Here is a 16,415-nt window from a genome sequence, read left to right as displayed (position 1 = left end):
CACTTTTGTAACTACCCGTAACATCCACTGTGATTTCAGGCTGAAAGCACAATGTGTCCATCCGTCATGATAAACTTCACCGAACTTCTAAAATGCCGCATTGATCAACACATAAGGGGAGTTTGGAAATTCTAATTGGTTTAATTCAACATTTTCTTAAAGTTGGAAAGAACAAAGTACATTGTGGAACATTCCCACAGCACATTCTGGTCATATTAAGAAGTGTAATAATATAAAAGAAAGCTACAATACCATACTTGGTGATTCTATCAAATGTAGGAGAACATACATTCCAATAATAAACTCTAGTGATTTAAACATGTGGGGATAACGACTCGGCAAACCCATTTCTGGGTCGCTTACTGGGACGGGAACTCTACTTTTCAAATCATTTCACACGGCTAGATCTTTGAAGTCATCTGGCGAAAGCAAGCAGGCGTCACATTCCCGTGGCATCGACTGAAACAAGCGGATATTAGTAAAAAATAATAAGATCAAAAGAACTGGTCGTTAAGGGCTTGGTCCATAACAACAACAAATCATCAACAGAACCTGGATACGCCGCTCTAGCCGCATCAAGTCTTTATAGGAACAGATGACGTGACTTGATAAATCATCTCGGCAGGTTTGTCCGGTTCGTTTTCAACAATGTAACAATCGTCCTCGACGTCCACGTCCACGTCGCCGTTCACGGGGACGGCCCCCGCGTCCAGGGCGGCGGCCGTGGCTCGGCTTTTCGCCGGAATCCCAAACTGTTGTTGGTTCGCCTGAGCCGGATTCCGGTTGGCCACTGGGACCGCCCTCATTAGCTGGAAGTTCTGTTTGCCGCGGTGCACGTGGCGTGCCATAAATTCCCGCGCTTTGACACACTTGTGCCTCTGAAGCAGCTGAGCCGTTTCAAACGGCGTCTGACAGACTCGGCAGGTGAATCCAGCTGCAGACGTTTTTGTTGGTTCGCACCGGCCGAACGGCGCCGAGTTTACGGGGGTCTTCAACTGCCCGGCGGGAGCGACGGGAAGCTTGCCGCCGTTAAAGCCAAAAGAACTCGGACTCTGGCGCTTTGGTGGAAGGCTGATGGAGACGCGACTCTTCATCGGTGAGAACGGAGCGACACAAAGTCTCTCTTCGTTTTGGTGGTACGATTTGAAATTGAGGTTTTTCAACGGCAGCGTAGAAACGACACGAGACGTCGGGCTGTCTTTTCCCGCCGCGCCGTGCTCCGGACCTTTCAGCTCCGGGCGAGAGGCGGTCTGCGGTCCGCTCGGGCGCTGAGCTCTAAACACCTGATTTGGCCTCAGCGGCTTCGCGGTGATTATTCTGGATTTGGTCGCATTGCCGGGCGAGTTACAAGCGTGGAAGCGAGGCACTAACTTCTTGCTGGAGAGCAAAAACCCGCACCCTATGCAGCCAGAGACTTTATCCGTGACGTGGGCGTTGTGGTGGGATATGAGCGAGGTCTTGGTCACGAAACACTGTCCACATTTCCCACAGATATAGGGCTTTTGTCTACTAAATTTGCACTCCATGTGCATCAACACCACCGGCTGGTAAAGCGTCCAAAGATCGACCGTCGGTGCGCCGACATCCGAAAATATCTTCTTAATCTCCGCCGACGAGGAGTAAACGGGGTGCGGCTGAACGGACGCTCGGGACAGAGAGGGGTACGACTCGGGCGCTTGGGAGAGCTTCTTCCCCGGCGCCTTCCACACAACCTCGCCGGTCTCGAGTCTCTTCAGCTGCGCCTCTTCTTCCATGCGCTTCTCCATCCTGCGCTTCCGTATCGTCCCGTGGTCGAGCACCTGGTGCCCCGGTTCGTGCGTCGTGCTGTGTTCCAGCATGTCTTTGTAGTAGGTGAACTCCGTCCCGCACGAGCAGATGAAACTCGTAGCGGAACATACGTGCTGCTCCAGGCATTTCCGACTCGAGAATATCTGCTCGCAGCTGAAGCAGAATCGATCAGCGTTCATCAGGCCTCTGCTTCGGCCATCTTGCGGTCTGTACCTTCTTTGCTCCATGGCCGGGCTGCTGTCGTGTCCTGCTGGAGACAGGCGGCCGGATCAATTTAAACACAGATAGAAAGAAAGTGACGTCATCAATGCATTTATGTCTCATTGTTTTATTTTAGCGACTGACTCAAAAGGCTATTTTAATAAGGGCATGCACGAAACTGTAATTTATTCATCACTGAAAGCAACTCGAGAGAAGACGTTCCAGAAACACTTCATTGACCTTTCACCTTATTAATTGTAAAACACAGTGCGCAGTTATGACCTATATTATCCCCCCACACAGCTGAATACGTGGAAAACATATTAGCGATGGATTGTATTGTATTGAGAACGCGCGCGTAGCATGCTAAAGCTAGTTTACCCAGCTAGCTTGTGAGCAACAACGTTAGCTTACCCTAGCGTCCCGTTCACGACGCGCCAATAATCCCGGTAAACCCTTGGGATTACGCGCTAAGGCTTTCTGACCGTGAGTGCGTGGGACATGAGGAATTCCACCAACTCGCCGGTGTTTAAAACGAGCCCCAGCTAGCGCATCAGGCACAACACAAAAACCGAAGCCTCCATCTTCTTCTTCTACGGATGCTGCGTTTCGGCGCCTGAACGTCAAGACTTCGCGTCGCTTTACTGACACCTGTCGGCCAGATTGTTCTGCTTCACCTTTCCGGCCACCGTAGTCTCAATTAACGCAAAAGCAAACGCTCAGTTGCATGTTTGTGGACTTCGAGGATTCTGCCACATTGAATTAAAATAAAAATAAAATCAAAACAGCCTACTCTTTTTTTTTTGTTGGTAAGGACTGTGTTAAAAGCCTCCGAAAAAAATGACTGTGCATTTTATTTTTAGAACATTGGCCCTAAAAGCACAGGAAAACGTTTCATTTTGAGGGCACCTCGGACTGTTTCTGTGCAGCCACTCAAAAGCATCAATAGTGCAAGTCTTCTGCAGCACTGAGCCCAGACTCAATCCCTCCATCACCATCTGGTCCTGCTGCTGCCAAGCGAGAGGGGCAGACTGAAGGGCACCACGCTGCTGAAAGGGCGATGGGCTGGCATCTGCAACCGAACTGTAGATATGTTTGAGACATCCAAAAAATGAACATGCAGATATCCACGATGTGAATTACAGATATCCACAATTCAGTTGTAGACATCAGTAATTCACATTGTAACTGAACTGTAGCTATCTGTAATGACAACCCCCCCTTCACATGAATGGTGAAGTGATGTTATTCGGCTAGGAGGAATGTCTTTATGGATATCTGAAATGACAATTAGGGATAGGAAGAATGTAGACGCAGACATCTGAAATACTCTTTTACTGGGAAAATCTGAACTACAGATATCTGCAACTCTGCCATTGTGCCGACAGACTGACGCACTTACCCAGACCGAAGAAAATAATAGTCCCCACCAACCGCATCATTTACACAAGATCTCTATAATTGAGTTGCTTTCCACTGCGTTCCTGTTAACGATACGTTACATTAAATGACTGAAGTATCGGAAGTATTGATACGCGAGTATCAATCCAAACATCACTAAAGGCTTCTGATTACCTGAATAATGAAGCATGGATAAAATGCTAGATGAGATAACATTGGCTTGTTTTTAACGTATAACAGAATTCATCTTATCTTAAAATGAGCCATTTGCACAACTTTGAATAGAAGAGCTTCTTGCTTCTTTTACTCGTTCCTTCACGCGCCAGAAGTACATAAAATCATGTGTATTTCATATAATGGTAAGTTTATTAACACCAGGAACGACACTGTACATCACAGCAACCTTTGTGACAAATGCTTGGTTAACAAAAATGTATAAACATTTAATGCTGAATTAACACGTAGTAAAAAGATGATTCATAAAACCGTGAACTCTTAAAAAAAACAAGTATTTTCTTTTGTTGTACCAGTGGTGCTCTACTCTAACAGTGTTTTACAAAATATATATGCGTATATACACATATGGCTGTACAATACCAAAATAAAAGGAGACAACTGGTAGATGAAGTTTTTTGTTTTACCCAAAATGCACCATATCTATGCTAAAAGCTGCAGCGGCACACTGAGGGCTCAGCTGCTCTTCGACTGAGCGTTTCCGACCAGAATGCGATGAATCCTCCTGCGGTGGTTCTTGAGCGATTTGAGGCTGAGGTACGTTCCCTGACAGACGTCGCAGCGATAGCTTTCGGTCTGTTTGTGAGTCAGCAGGTGTTTCTGCAGATTGTCCACGGTGCCAAACCAGCGAAGGCAAACGGGGCAGCGCACCGGCTTGATAGTGGGCTTGCAAGTTCCACTCCTCTGGTGAAACAGAAGACTAATCGTGTTCGGGAAGTCGGAGCTGCAGTGGGAACAGCGGTACGTTTTGGGCGGGTTCGTCGGCCGCAAACCTTTGCATCGATTCTCGGAAAGATGTCTTCTCAGTGAACAGCGACTGGCGAACGTATTGCAACACCGTGCGCACGCGATCCGCTGCTTCCTTCTTATTTGATTTGGATACTGATCCGCTTTGACAATTTGCTTCTGCACTGACTGAGGTTGTTGCTGCTGCTCAAATCGAAGCAATAGAGGCTGTGATCGCTGCGCTCGCATTCCCTTCAGCAACTGATGCCGAGGACGCATGTGGATCTGCAGATGAACTTCATAGTCTGCCCAGGAATTAACCGTCTCCCCACAAGTTGGACACGTGTAGGATTCCCGTGCGTGCTTCTGCAGATGCTCCAGGAGAAGACTCGGAGACGTAAATCCAGCACCGCATTCACACGTCACCCTCCTGGGAAGCACAGAGGGCAGCGACATGATGCCCCAGTTGCCCCCATCGTTCTCGGGGCTTTGCCCGTCTGTTGCGCCTCCTGATTCGCTCCGCTGTGCAGCCTCTCGATCCATTTTGGCCTTTGTTTGTCGCAGCTGGCACTTGTTTCTGTGAGTGACCATGTTATCTTTGCGATTGAAAGTCTTTCCACAGACAAAGCAAGGAAACAGAGTGGCTTTTAATGGTTTGGCACCTTGACTAGCACTCGGTGTTACTGTCCCGAGTCCGCGTGGCCTGAAACCGCAGAGCCGTAGGTGGCGCCTTAAAGTAGACGGGCGACTGTAGGTTTTCTGACACCTGGTACACGGGAAACGTTTCACGCCATCGCTGACAAAATAACGCAGACCTGGCGACACAGCCTCTTCATTTTTGAGCGACAGAGATTCGCTCACCTCTATTCCGTCGTCGGTTTTCTCCACAGAGCCGAGTTCTTCCATTTCACCATCCAAAGGCATCGTCCACTGCCCTTCATGACCGTCTTGGTTATCCCTGTCCGCTGCATCCCAGGCGATATTTGGACTTTCTTGCTGAAGTGAAACCCCACACAAGGAATCATCGCGCGGCTCCATCACAGAAGATTTGGAGCAAAATGGTGGGAAGCTTTTTGCTGGATGCATCCAGGCCGCATTTGAAGGTGCAGGTTGTTCCGCATTGAGAGAAATCTCCTCCTCTTTGATATGACGATCAGCCTCAGTACCCACAGCGACGCTCCAGCTTTGAGGAAGAGCGTTAACCGCCGCATCGGTTTTGGCTTTATGTGATTTTAATAATGCCATTTTGTGAATGGAGAAAGCGGCCCGCTGAGAGAACGCCCTTCCAGGACCCTGGCACTTGTGGTTCTTGAGATTCCACCTCCGTGCATAACTGTGCTTGCACAACGGACAGAAGAAAACTTTTCTTGTACCGCTCAGACTATGGAATGGCACTAGCTTTTGGCCACTTGGTGACTTGTTTTTTAAGGACCGTGACAGATGAAATCCCTTAGACGTGCATACATGACTGTCAGGTAAAGGGACCCGCCCTATAATGAGTTGTTTGCAATGCCGGCAACATTTGATCCGCTCTTTTTTGTGCAAGAAGTGATGCTCTGTCAGTTTGTCCACATTTTGAAAAACCTTACGACAGCGGCCACATTGATATCTCCCATAAGTACCGCTCATGCTAGAATCCTTGAGTTTCTGACGCGTTTCAAGCACCACAACGGGCGAGAAAGTCTTGGTCAGAGAGACAATTTTCTTTCTACTTGACTCCAGAACTCTGCTGATGGACGGAGCTTTGGTCTTTATGCTTGGCGTCGTAAGCAGCCTCCTCAACTCTGCAACAGAGAGCTGGTTGTTGAGGGGCTCCCCGGCTACAGCTCCCGTTGTTACATCAACAGGGAAAGCTTCTCGTTTGGTGCTAAAACTCTCATTGTTCTCATCCTGAGACAGAGGATCTTTAAAACGCTTCATGTATGCCGACGCCAGCAGCTTCATGAGATGCTTTTTACTGGGAACATTCTCACCATTTGCATGTTTGACAACGGATTTAGTATCGTCTGGGAAATACACGCTCCCGGCCTCGGATATCTGCCCAGCTGCAGTCGACATGTTCTCATGTTCTTTCACATCGTCGCCTTCTTGAGGGCATGGAGAATCACCTTGAGGAGTTACTATGGGAACGCCACCCTCTTGGCTCACATCTTCTTTTTGGCCTGTAACTGTGGGAATTTCAATTCCTGGAGACGTTGAAGTCGAAGGGCGATGGACAAAACCCGGCTGGGTGGACAAACCTGCACTGCTGTCATCCACGGTCGGCAGCCGCTGCAGCTCGGGGACATGAGAGCGCTTGTGCTCAGACATAAGATGGAAGTCATGAAATTCCTCTCCACAATCGCAAATATAAAAAGAAGGCGAGGGACTTGGTGCTGGCGAAGTCTGCCGTTCGTCGGACGCGTCCACGCTCGAACGCCGCATTTCGTGTGGGCTGCCGTTCGGCCGTGGAGGCGTCTGGACCTTGGCAAGTGCACCAGCATGGGTTGCCTGGTGTACCAGCAAGGAGGCCAATCCGGTGAAGGTGGCTGAGCATGCCACACAACGGTGCACCTTGGAGGCAGACGTGCTTCCCTGGAACCCAAGCATCATGGAAGCAGGGCGGTTTCCTGTAAGTGAAACACAAAGAGAAACTGACGTCACCAAGTCAAAAAGGACAAATTATTTTCACGCATTCTCAGCAAAAACACAAAAAACAATTTACCTGATGCACTTGACTAATTTGGAAAAAAAAATCTAGATCCATCCAGAACCTTTTGAGTTATCTTGCTAACGGACGGACGGACGGACAAATGCCGGCCATCACAGAAATAAGCTGTCACTTCTACTTAATGAACTTTTCACTGCAATGAGGCGTTCATGGATGAACTCTTAACCCCCCCCCCCACCACACACACACACACACACACTGATTGATTTAGTTGAGCGCTCAATGTGCAAGTTAAACACAAAGATTCCAGGAAGTTCAAGGCAACAAAGATGAAAAGGACACAAAACATTTCCAGTTCTGTCATTTGCATAATATGTTTGTTTCTAATGTGTATTTTTTTATATAGATCACTAAATATTTCTGGCAAAACATTAATGTATGGAATAAACAAATTGCGTGTCGTCTTTCTCATGAATAAACCTTCCAAATTCTATTTGATGCATTTCACTTCCCGTAATATTTCAAACGCTTGCAACAAAGTTTAAATATCTTCCAATGTATCCGTGAGAGGTAAAAATTCATTAACACTAACGTAGTACGGTACGAGTATTTAATCAGAATGTTAACATCCGTTTAAACTGAAAGAGGAATTTAATTACAGATACATCTGTTGTTTTCAACAACAATTCCTGCATTGCATCAGCATTGCGGCATAGCCCACAATAACCATTAGTCTGAGCAGGAGCCTCAAAGATGTGAATCAACAAGAGCAAAAGTTTGGTTGAAGACTTTTCACCTCATCCAAGAGGCGTCTTCAGTTCTAAATGTCTGGGGGAGTCCAGATACAGAAAAGAAGCAAAGGACCAAGATCACCATGACAACAGGCTCCCCGGGAGTCATTAACATTCAGGTGAGGCGTCGGCGTCCCCCACCCTTGTGTGAGCTGCACCCAGGTGTGGACGGAAGGTTAGCGGTCGTTCTCTTGTAACATTGCCTGCAGCACATTCTCTCTGCACTGTAGTCGTAATGAACTGCTAAAGCTGGGATGTTTCATCTATTTGTTGTGAATCATCTTAACTGGAGCCAAAATGAGCCCAAATTAGAGACCCAGCCCCGTTTTTAGGTAAAAGCTCTCCTGGTTAAGGAGCTATTTGCACCTTGACTTCCAGCGAACACGGAGGAATGGCACTCGGACAGGGCGAAAGGTTTCTTCACGTTACCATGTAAGAGAGTGGATCAATTGTAAATATCGTTAGCCTAATAGCATAATAGCATAAGTCATTTTTGAATGTTTTCGGGAAAAAACACATTTTTCTGCAAGGACATAAGTCACATCACAATTTGACCAACAAGCAATTGTGCCATGAGGCTAACGATATTTAAAGTTTATAATAACTGCATTATATATATATATATATATTTATATATCCGATACATTTGCACTCTTTCCAACACGACTAAAAGTTCTGCCACTCCTGAAGTAGACATCGCTTCTTTGAATCCTGTAATAGATCAGGAGGAAACGGGCTTTTTGCTGCAGATCTCCAGCACATGCTAACTTAGCTCGCTAAGCGGCTCCCATCAAAGACACGGGCGCGTTGTTATGGTCGTGACGTTTTTCTCCCTCTCTTTGAAACACGATACCGTTAACAAAATTCAAATCGCTCCGGTGAGCCGCTAGCTGCGTGTGCTAGCTTGCTAGCAGACCTCGTAGATGTCGCCCTGGCGTTTATTAAAGATACGGTGTCCGCGATTTACTCCAGCGGTCTCAGGCTCGCTATGCTGGTAGCTACCGGGGGAGGGTGGCCACGTTCCCGAAGGCCGATAACCCGCTAGCCGGCTAGCGACCATGACCCGGAGGGCTCCTCCACAATAACAACCGCTCTACCTTTCTGCACTCACCTATTCCACGGGCGCGTTGCTTCCCCGAAGACGAGCCACGCCGGTGCGAGGAGGACCGGAGCTAGGCAGACATCTCCCCGAGCGGACGACGCGGACCGCCCTGCGGATCAGCGCAGAACCTGTCAGCTCCCTGCCGAACAAGTGATGCTATGGACGGAGGGAGGGCCAGGTCGAAGCGGAGACCGTCACCAGCTGCAGCGGGCGCGGGCGCGCGACGGACACGCGGCAGATGAGCATGACGCATGCGCAGTCAAGCCCCCCCCCCCCCCCCCCCCCCCCCCCCCCCCCACAAGGAAACGCGCTGGACAGTGCCTGCGCGCGCCCTGGCGCAGGAGATAATACACCTTCGCAGGTTTATTGTGGGTTTCACGAAATGTCCCGGATGTTAACTCACCTGTGTGAGTTCTATGGCTGATAGATGGTGTCTCAACCCTCCTCCTCCTCTGTTCAGAAATGGACCATCTCTCTTCCCCGGCTAACACCTGGACATTACTGTCCTTAAAGGAGTGTCCCGTCTCTTTCAGGTGCAGGTGGTTGTTCGGTCTCCCTAATGTACCGGTCGCTGCGTTCTTCCCTGCACTGGACAGCAGACCCTTCATTGCTCTGTTTGTGTCTGCAGGGCCACATTCCGGATGCGTTTCTGCTCTTTGGCCTTTCCTTCCATTCGGGTTGGGAAATCACCCCACGTGACCTCTTGTTGGACTTGGACACTTTCAAGAAAATTCACATTTTTGTGCCCTTGAAAGGTCCTGGATGTAATTATCATTTCAAGCGAAACCAGTGTTTGCGCCGCAGAAACACGTGGCTGTTAAATTTGTGCGCGTATGTCAGTCAATACCATTTAGAATAGAATAGAAAGCCTTTATTGTCTTTGCATAGTGGATATACAAAGAGATCGGGAACCGATTCATAAAATTGGGTTGGGAAACCATTTTATCACTTACTGGATATGACATTTATGTGGGGTGAGCGTTCAAAGCGCTGTGCCACACTGAAACTTGTATCAATATTATAGGTAGCTCATCCCAAAGTATAAAAGAATAAAGAAACAGATTTACAGATTTTCAAGTTTATTTTCCTCCTTAACTGAAAACAAAAAGTATATTTTCTTACATCTTGTGTAAAGAATATTCACATGGAAGATCTCTTTCAAATTTCAAATCAATATCTAAATGCAACCCAGAGCAAACAGGGAAAGTTTCAACTGAAAATTACAAAATGATCAACTGTACAGGAATCATCATAGAAAATATCAACACCAGATTATAATGACCTGTTCAAGTCTCACATATTGAAAACAAAGCAGACTAAAAAAGTAAGCAAAACTACAAATAATCACATATGATCAAGAGGTTCATCTTTTATTCCAGACGCTTCATGAACAACATGAATGTCAAACTGTCAGCCACAACTCTTTACACAATTTTGTCATAAATGTACAAACACTGAATCTATGTGGCTAATTTACACTATACAACTAATATTAGAAATATATACACTGTAGATAGGAACCAAGAACATTAGAACTCCATTATGTTCTGACGTGAGCAGAGAGCTACACAAATATGGGACAAAAAAAAGAAGAAGATTGAAATTATACTGGGATCACAAACGGATGATCAAAGTCAAATGTGAGGCATGACAGGGATTTCAAATTAACAGTCTCAACTGGGAAAGAAAAAGGTCAATGACATGTACAAATCCTTCACCGTGAGGACTCAGCATGAGACAGCTGATGTTTCTCCAGCAAATGTGGAAAAGCAAAAGCTTTCTCACATTCATTGCATTCATATACAACTTGGCCAACATGACTTTCTTGGTGCTGCTTAAGATAAGACCATTTGCCGAACGACTTGTAGCACATATCACAGCGGAACGCTCCAACTTCTATTTCAGCATGACATCTCAAGTGCAACGATAGGTCTTGTGATGTTCTGAATTCAGCGTGACACTGAGTGCATTTGAGTTTTCCTGCCAAAGTAGTCGTGGTTTGTGTAGCTGATTTTTGCTGATGCCTTCGCTCGTGTACTTTCAGGTACCTCCTCAGGGCAAATGTTTTCCCACAAAGCTCGCATCTGAAAGGCCTTTCATTTCCGTGCTGTTTATTTTGATGCCCCAACAGACTACTTTTGTAAAAGTCCTCTCTTGTAACATCATTATTCTCCCATTCCGCTTCTTGATCGGTTAGAGATGTCTCAGAAAATGGATTTGTGTGTTCGTTCACCATATCTCTGTTTTTTTGAGGGAAACAACTATGCTGGCGGAACAGGTTACTTCCCAAAAAGTTCTGGCCACACACCGTGCACTCATATTGGGTAGCTGACGTCAAATGATGACGCTCATGCTCTTCAAGCGTCCTCTCAGAAGGAAATGTGATTTTACAAATTTTGCATTCAAACGAACCATCAGGATGCACAGAGAAATGCTCAATCAATTTAGCGGCACTTTCAAAGGTCCGCCTGCAAACTGGACACGTGAATCTTTCTGCAGAAGCTCCTTTAATTTCTGATTTAGAACATTCGTGGTTTCTAAGATGGCTAAGGAACTGCTGAGACGAAGAAAAGTTTGTGTTGCATTGATAACAGGAATATTTACCTGTAGAAAATGACAGCACATGCGTGGTTGTGTGCTTTTTTAAGTGAGATGCATGCAGAAAGTGCTTATCACAGGCCAAACATGTATGGGGTCGCTCCTTGGCTGCCATGCATCCATGCTCGGAAAGCTTCTCTGGGTCTCCGAAACGCTCACTGCAAACACCACAGCGATATTTCAGTTCTTTGTACACCGTTGAGACCTCTGAGTGTGAATCAGATTCTTTATGCTCTGTCCTTGAAAATGAATGGGAGCGATGGCCACCAGATTTAGAGTGACATTTCCGATGTTCAGCTCTACCACTCTTAGAAAGAAACATACGATTGCATATGTCACATGGGAAGTTTTCTTCACGATGGGTAGACATGTGTTCTGCTAACTGTGCGGGCTTCGTGAAACTGAAATCACACTTGGAACAACGGTATCGGCGATGTTTTCCATGATTATGCTTATGTTTACGAAGAGCAAAAAGAGAGACAAAACCCCTGCCACATGCCTGACACTGAAAATCAGATTTGTGCATTCGCTGGTGCTGCTGCAGTTGGGACGCCTGGAAAAAACATCGACCACATTCGGCGCATTCGTGGGGCTTTTCACCCAAGTGGCACCGCTGATGATCCTCAAGAATTTCTGATGTTGGGAATGTTTTGCCACACACGTGGCATGGAAAGTATGGTGCAGAGTCGGAGTCACTGTCTTCGGTCTCGTTATTGTCATCCTCATAACTTTCAGTTGTACTGACTTGACTACCGAGTTGTTTTTCGGCACTCTTCTTTTCCTGTGTGTCACTATACTCTTTCTGCTCTTGTTGATGCCATTTTTTATAATGTCTTGACAGGGACTTTTTTACTGAATAGGCCTTGTTGCAGAAACGACAAGTGAAGGCATCATCGCGATGCATTTCACCGTAATGATTACACAAGGCTGGTCTTGTCCAAAGTCTTTCATTGCAGAATTTACAAGTGTAAGGCTTATTTAGATCATGACGTAACATGTGCGCTTCAAGATCAGATGAGGTGGAAAGCCTTTCAGGGCAATTAGGGCAAGAGTAGTCCTTATTTATACCATGCGTCTTCATATGTTTTTCAAGAAGTCCTTGGCTGGAGAAAAAACTTCCACATTTTAAACATGTAGTGCGTTTTCTTTTCTCTTGTTCTTCTCTTCCATGGTCTTCAAGGTGACTAATGAGCATTAAGCCATCCGTAAAGCTCTGATCGCATTCCGAACATTGGTATTGTACAGCCTTCTTGTCATTGCTTGAGAGGCCCTGTGTTGCAATTCCTTCGGAATTTTGTGGGGATCCACTCAATTCTTCTTTGCAGGAGAAGTTAGTCTGCAAAACCCCTGTCCCGATTGTTTTGGAGCCTTCATTGAAAACTAGGACAGAGTCATTCAGAGCAAAATCAAGTTCTGCTTTCAAAGGAGCTTCAGACTTTCTCGTCGAATCGCTCTGGCAGTTACTTTCAGATCTACATTTCCTGTAGTGATTACGGAGAAGAAATTTATTCCAGAAGCCTCTTTTGCATGTTTTACAGATAAACGGAGGATCCTTTCTATGTACTCGCTGATGACCAATTAGTCCAGCTTTATTTAAAAAGCGCATGTTGCACACTGAGCAGGAAAATGATTTAGAGACCTCTGCTTCAACAGCTGTGTCCATCTTACTGGCCAAACTAGCACAATTGCTAGGTTGTTCGTCATAACTCTTATCCACAGGCTCTTCTTTGATGTGGGGTATATTTGACAGATGGTGTTGTAGGGGAACAGTTGATGCTGGCGGAAACATTGTTTCCATCTTGTGTTGATCTAGAAAATGCTCTTGGAGTTGTGAAAAGAGCACAAAACGGGAGCTACAGTATGCACAAGAAAAGCCTTTCACTGGACTTTGAGATAACAACGGTTGATTTTGGTCCACTGCCGACTTTGGTCCAATGCAAATTCTTTTGTGACTTTTGAGCTTGAGCTGGTGGAAAAATCCTCCACATCTGTTACAGAGCACTTTTTTTTGCTGAGGTTTTTTCATGCATTTTATGAAGTGTCGTAACACATAATCCTTTCGAATAAATCTCTCGCCACAATAATCACAAGCGAATGGTCTCTCTCCGGTGTGCAAGCGGGTGTGCACACGTAACTGATAGCTATTTCCAAAAGCACGGGGGCAGTAACTACACATGTATTTGTAGTTTTTGCTATAATGAGGCTGGATCGTTCGAAGAATTTGGTTTCTTACACGATCAAGAGGTTTTGTTACATTTTCTCTTGGTGGAACTGTACTCAATGAAAGCTCACTGATTTCCTTGGACAACTTTCGGCACCTTTTTACCTTCTTATGGTGCTTCAGAGATTTTTCATGAGAAAACGATGCGCCACAGCCTGCACACTCAAATAATTTTATTGAGTGAAACAAAGTGTTGTGGCGGGATAGTTTAGCCTGAGTTGAGAAGCTCTTTGAACATATGGTACACTCAAATTTTTCTTGCTTATCGGTAGGATTTAAGTTGAACTTATTTTGCCATCCTTTACCGACATCATCTAAACTTATTTTGGGAATACGAATTTCCAATCGTGATCTTCTTCCTTTGCAACGAATCTGATGCACTTTCAGATGATCATATCGTGAAAAGCAGTTGTCACAGGCTTTGCAGCGATAAGGCTTGACTTCGTTATGGGTCAAAATGTGTCGTCTCAGGTTCCGTGACTTCATAAAAGTCTTTGTGCAGAATTTGCACTTGTACTCAGCTTCTCCTTCTGCCTGGAGCTTTCGTGCTACTACTCTTAGGGTAGGCATATTGGACAGTTGTTTTGCTGCGTCACTATCAACATTGGACTGCCTCTCTTTGTTGTCGCCATTACAGATAGCTTCATGACTCGCACAACGAGCCCTACTTGCACATCTGTGGCCACAGTGTACACATGCATAGGGTTGCACACCAGTATGTGTGACAATATGTCTCAAAAGTAATGATCTGTACTTGAATCTCTCCGTGCAGTAAGAGCATTTAAATCTTAGAGTCTTAGCCGAACCAGGCAGTGGATCCTTTTTAGGAATACTCCGTCTCATCTTGGAAGTGCTGTTCTTGGAATTGCTATTAGGATCTGATAATCCATCACTCAACACTTTACCAGTGCAATTCTTATCATGAGATGTTAATTTTGTGTATCCAAAGTACTTCTCACACCTTGAACACTGAAGCAGACAGTTCTTCTTGTGGCCATAGTGATGATTTTTCAGGCGAATTTTCTTACTAAACACCCGAGGACAATAGTTACACTTGTGTGTCCTCTTTGGTTTAGGGGTGTTGTCTGACTCCATTGTGACTGGTGGTTCGGTCTGAGCAGGAAAACACTGCTCACTGTGAAGTTGAAGGTAGATGTCACGGTAAAACTGTTTTCCACAGTTAGTGCAGGAAAATGATTTGTCTCCAGTGTGTCTGTTCATGTGGCGTAGCAAACCTCTGCGATTTGGGAAATGTTTTTCGCAAAATGGACACTGGTGTGACAAGGACCCTGCTATATGAGTAAGACAGTGCTTTCGTAGTCCATGGGCATCACTAAACACCTCTTGACATAAGGAACACTGCAGTTGCTTTGCTCCACCCTGTTCTTTGACAGGTTCCAATGACTGCTTCTGTGATCTCTCTAGATGTTTATGTGCCTTGATTTCTCTTTGCCTGTGTGCCTTTATATGCCTGAGGAGATATACAGGGTATTGGAACTGGAGGTTGCAGTCTGGACATTGAAGCATTCCCTTTGTAAGATGTGAGCTTCTGTGTTGGATCAGTTCTCGAATAGTTGGAAGAATCTTTTTGCAGACAGTGCATTGTATCCTCCTTTGGTGAGCTCTTTTGTGTACAAGCAGATGTGTAAGTTTCTTGAATCCTTTTCCACATTCCAGGCAGCTGTATGGTTTTTCACCTCTGTGATTTATCATATGTTTCTTTAGTGACTGTGATGTGCTGAAACTTTGTCCACAGAAACGGCAGCTCAGAGAAAGATCTGAAATTGCTTCAGTCGATTGCGAGGTATCCTTGGTCTCGTCAGTCTTTGTACTACTTAAAGTTGGTGGTTTATGCATTGTAGAGGAAATAGAATTCCTGTATTTGACCCTTTTGCCTGTGACCTTAAACAACTCGTGTTTCTTCCTGTGTCTGTACATTCCAGAAGGATGGCTAAAAACTGCCGGACAAAGAGTACATCTGTAATGTGGTTCCCTCTTGGGGACTGTTACAACTCGGAGTTCTTGTTTCTTCTTATTTTCCTCCAGCATTTTGTTTTTAGGTGTTGGGCTTGGTTTTGAATTTCGTTTTGGTGGCCGATTGAGATAAACTCTAAGGCAAAATGTGTTCATATGTCTGTATCGGTTGGAAGCTAACGTAAAGGTAGCATAACACAACGGACATCGATATTTACCATCAACTTTCTCTTTGCCACCACTAACCCTTTCTTTAACACAGTTGCGCAAATGTTGAGCCCTGCTGTATGTGTACCTGAAAAGACGTGAACAAAGAGGGCATTTATATTTTCCTCTTGTGTGATTCTCTATGTTTGGAACATTCTCATCTCTAACTTTTGTTGTTGACCTATTTAGTGAAACTGCCAGATGCTTTCCCATGTGTACATCGCAGGAGTGCTTTCTGACCATTTTAGCATTTAAGAAACATTTGCCACAGTAACGGCACAGATTTGTTTCGTAGACGTCAACAAGCTTTATGCTACATTCAGGCAATTTTGCACATTCACTTTGTATGGAGTCGCTTTGAGGCGGCATTTCAGTTTCACTGGTGACAGCAGCAGAATTTAGAATTGACTGACCATCTGCCAGCTTGCATCGGCCAAGTACACTCTGGTGTCTACGCAGGCAACCTGACTGTGCAAAGTACTGGCCACAACCACTGCAGAAAAAAGGTGTTTTTCCAGTGTG

General features: G+C 45.6%; 3 protein-coding genes across 3 annotated transcripts; all 3 read right to left on the bottom strand.

The window, feature by feature from the left end:
* Positions 1-3,760: 3,760 nt before the first annotated feature.
* On the bottom strand, positions 3,761-6,408 carry im:7147486 (zinc finger protein 345). The gene is made up of 2 exons (XM_068758506.1): positions 5,815-6,408; positions 3,761-5,346 (listed from the first exon to the last, which is right to left on the bottom strand). Exons 1-2 carry the CDS (start codon positions 6,406-6,408, stop codon positions 4,081-4,083), a joined length of 1,860 nt encoding a protein of 619 aa, XP_068614607.1. The 3' UTR covers positions 3,761-4,080.
* Positions 6,409-8,963: 2,555 nt separating this feature from the next.
* znf1035 (zinc finger protein 1035) lies at positions 8,964-12,395 on the bottom strand. Its single transcript, XM_068758495.1, has 2 exons — positions 11,498-12,395; positions 8,964-9,094 (listed from the first exon to the last, which is right to left on the bottom strand). Exons 1-2 carry the CDS (start codon positions 12,393-12,395, stop codon positions 8,964-8,966), a joined length of 1,029 nt encoding a protein of 342 aa, XP_068614596.1.
* A 2,272-nt stretch (positions 12,396-14,667) lies between these two features.
* LOC137915001 (zinc finger protein 774-like) lies at positions 14,668-15,569 on the bottom strand. The gene is made up of 2 exons (XM_068758483.1): positions 14,765-15,569; positions 14,668-14,681 (listed from the first exon to the last, which is right to left on the bottom strand). The coding sequence occupies exons 1-2, from the start codon at positions 15,567-15,569 to the stop codon at positions 14,668-14,670; spliced, it is 819 nt and encodes a 272-aa protein (XP_068614584.1).
* Positions 15,570-16,415: the final 846 nt, after the last annotated feature.

This window comes from Brachionichthys hirsutus, chromosome 3 (genome assembly GCF_040956055.1).
Source record: "Brachionichthys hirsutus isolate HB-005 chromosome 3, CSIRO-AGI_Bhir_v1, whole genome shotgun sequence".
Classification (NCBI taxonomy): Eukaryota; Metazoa; Chordata; class Actinopteri; order Lophiiformes; family Brachionichthyidae; genus Brachionichthys; species Brachionichthys hirsutus.
The sequence above is the reverse complement of the archived record's forward strand: the minus strand, read 5'-3'. Positions and strand labels throughout refer to the sequence as shown.

Excerpts from the sequence above, each read along its gene's own strand:
- im:7147486 (XM_068758506.1), bottom strand. The coding sequence starts at position 6,408 with ATGTCGACTGCAGCTGGGCAGATATCCGAGGCCGGGAGCGTGTATTTC. Across the intron at positions 5,347-5,814 it reads TCCCTTTACCTGACAGTCAT|CAAGAAAGTCCAAATATCGC; the intron begins GTATGCACGTCT and ends GTTTCACTTCAG.
- LOC137915001 (XM_068758483.1), bottom strand. The coding sequence starts at position 15,569 with ATGCATAAACCACCAACTTTAAGTAGTACAAAGACTGACGAGACCAAG.
- znf1035 (XM_068758495.1), bottom strand. The coding sequence starts at position 12,395 with ATGCATCGCGATGATGCCTTCACTTGTCGTTTCTGCAACAAGGCCTAT. Across the intron at positions 9,095-11,497 it reads TGTGCTGTCATTTTCTACAG|CTGGTGACGGTCTCCGCTTC; the intron begins GTAAATATTCCT and ends CGCCCGCTGCAG.